Source organism: Dufourea novaeangliae, unplaced genomic scaffold, assembly GCF_001272555.1.
Source record: "Dufourea novaeangliae isolate 0120121106 unplaced genomic scaffold, ASM127255v1 scaffold55, whole genome shotgun sequence".
NCBI lineage: Eukaryota > Metazoa > Arthropoda > Insecta > Hymenoptera > Halictidae > Dufourea > Dufourea novaeangliae.
In genome coordinates, this window is record NW_015373934.1 from 447 (window position 1) to 2,487 (window position 2,041).

A 2,041-nucleotide genomic window follows, 5' to 3' on the forward strand; every position below is an offset into this window, starting at 1 on the left:
CTGTAGGAATCATACACGCTAACATTGTCGTAACTAGTCTAGAAACTTATACGTTAAATCGATCCTTGGATCATGGAAGCTTAAACGTGTTCCATTATACTCCCTCTCTTGCGCGTGACCTCGTCTGAAAAAACCATTTGTCGACGATCCGAGAAAAAGAAAACATTCTATCAATCTGTCGTTATTACAGTATAATAGTACGAAATCCTTGGATACTCCTGACGTGTCTACTGTAATCAACGCGTTGATCGTTCAAAGCTATCACCCCTACTATCGAGTCGCTAGATATTCCAAGGTAGGTATACAAAAGATAATAGAAACATCTTATCCGTGATTATCCGAGTTGTACGACGAATAAACCTGAATATTCGGAGAAAAACTATGTTCACGACAAAACAAACTTTGGACCAATTGTCTGCACCAAACCCTATTTCTGATATAGGACGAAAGTCCTCGTGTCTGGCTGAGCAAAACAGAGGGAGAGACGGTTCTCGTCGTCGTTTCATCCCCCTTACAACCAAAACGCAAGTAAAACAAGGCTCGAAATCCTTAATTTGATTCACCGCTGGTCACAGCCCCGTCGGTCGGTGGTCCACCGGCGGTGACGCTCTGAGGATCGCTCGAAGGTATACCAGGCATGTCCTGGACACCTTGGAACAGCTTGCCTGGGAATCCGTGCAAGAGGTCGTAGGAGACAGGCGTGGGTGGCAGGGCGGTGGTGTGAGCATGGGGCGATTGCAGCACCGCTATCACTCTCCTCAGCTCCTCCAAAGCGTTTCCTGTCGTGCGAAACCGTGTAATTTATGAGCTACTAATTTGGTAAAAACGACAACCAAAGGGACAGAAAACTATGGGGCCAGGTGAATAGGCCAATTCGCGATTTACCTTGTACAACATTCTCGCGTACACTCTATTTTTTCTAGATTTCTCGCCACGTTACCTTGCATGAGAATGTAATTCTTCGCCAGGAGGAGAGTGGCAATCTTGGACAACTTTCTCACGGACGGACTGTGGGCGTACGGGATGACGGATCGAAGTTCGTCGAGGGCGTCGTTCAGATCGTGCATCCTTTTCCGTTCCCTCGCGTTTATGTTCAGACGCATGCTTTTACCCTGTCTGGTGGTCTTCGATTTCGGCGGGCAGTTCAATCTCGATGCACCGGGTCTACGACAGGTGTAGAAATATTTTAGAATTTTAAGAGATAGATGTGGGTTAGAATTTCTTATTAAGTATGATATACCTTTCGTGGTCGGGTCGGTTCTCATCGGACAATGCGCTCGAAGAAGCATGGGGTTGCGGTTGCTGCTGGAAATAAAAGCCTCCTAGACCGACTGCGCCCAGGGGAGTCCTCCTTCCAGGTGCGCTCTGAGGGTGTTCCGACGAGTAGCCAGCTGGAGGGGCGGAAACGCTTGGATGTGACGCTCCTGGCACCGAATACATGGACTCCAGTGACGCCGTGGACTGTGGCGGTAAAGGATGCTGCGAAGGTCAATTGTAATATATATATAATATTATTAATGGTGGTTCAATGTGATCGAAAGAATAATACATATCGAATACGTACGGTGCTACGATGCTCCCAAGCCCATGTGGGATGCGATGTCGACCGTTGCCAGGAGCCCTGTTGCAGATGCGCTTCCGGAAGACCCTCTCGCCTGTCATCGTCCTCTGTCGAGCTACTCTCGCCGTCGTAGGACCTCATTTCGCCCAGTGGATTCCCGATCTTTATATCTCTCTTTCCCAAGACCCCTGACTGCCACCACGACACCGACCCCTAAAGTCAACGCGTACCCATGAAAACGTCGTCTAATCGGTCATCATCGGCCCCGTAGCGCGCGTGAGTAACGCGTACCAAGCGGAACAGTATCATCGGGAGAACGGCGTAACATAATCAATAGTAACCGCAACACTTACCGACAAATTTCTTTCCAGGCACCCGGTCATGAAACAATCCCGATGATGGAAATGTCGTGTGTTACCTTTTGGTATTTTCTATTCTTTCAATTAACTTTGCTTTTCTTCTTCTTTCTTCTTTTCACCG

General features: G+C 48.1%; 1 protein-coding gene across 1 annotated transcript; it reads right to left on the reverse strand.

Moving 5' to 3' along the window:
• Positions 1–549: 549 nt before the first annotated feature.
• Positions 550–1,772, reverse strand: LOC107195234 (class E basic helix-loop-helix protein 23). The gene is made up of 4 exons (XM_015585037.1): positions 1,565–1,772; positions 1,241–1,479; positions 941–1,164; positions 550–779 (listed from the first exon to the last, which is right to left on the reverse strand). Exons 1-4 carry the CDS (start codon positions 1,700–1,702, stop codon positions 550–552), a joined length of 831 nt encoding a protein of 276 aa, XP_015440523.1. The 5' UTR covers positions 1,703–1,772.
• Between the last annotated feature and the right edge of the window lie 269 nt (positions 1,773–2,041).

What these genes read in the sequence shown, in the direction of transcription:
- LOC107195234 (XM_015585037.1), bottom strand. Translation starts at nt 1,702, where the DNA reads ATGAGGTCCTACGACGGCGAGAGTAGCTCGACAGAGGACGATGACAGG. An exon ending in CTTGGGAGCATCGTAGCACC is followed by an intron (nt 1,480 to 1,564) that starts GTACGTATTCGA and finishes TGACCTTCGCAG; the next exon opens with CATCCTTTACCGCCACAGTC. An exon ending in GAATTACATTCTCATGCAAG is followed by an intron (nt 780 to 940) that starts GTAACGTGGCGA and finishes TTCGCACGACAG; the next exon opens with GAAACGCTTTGGAGGAGCTG.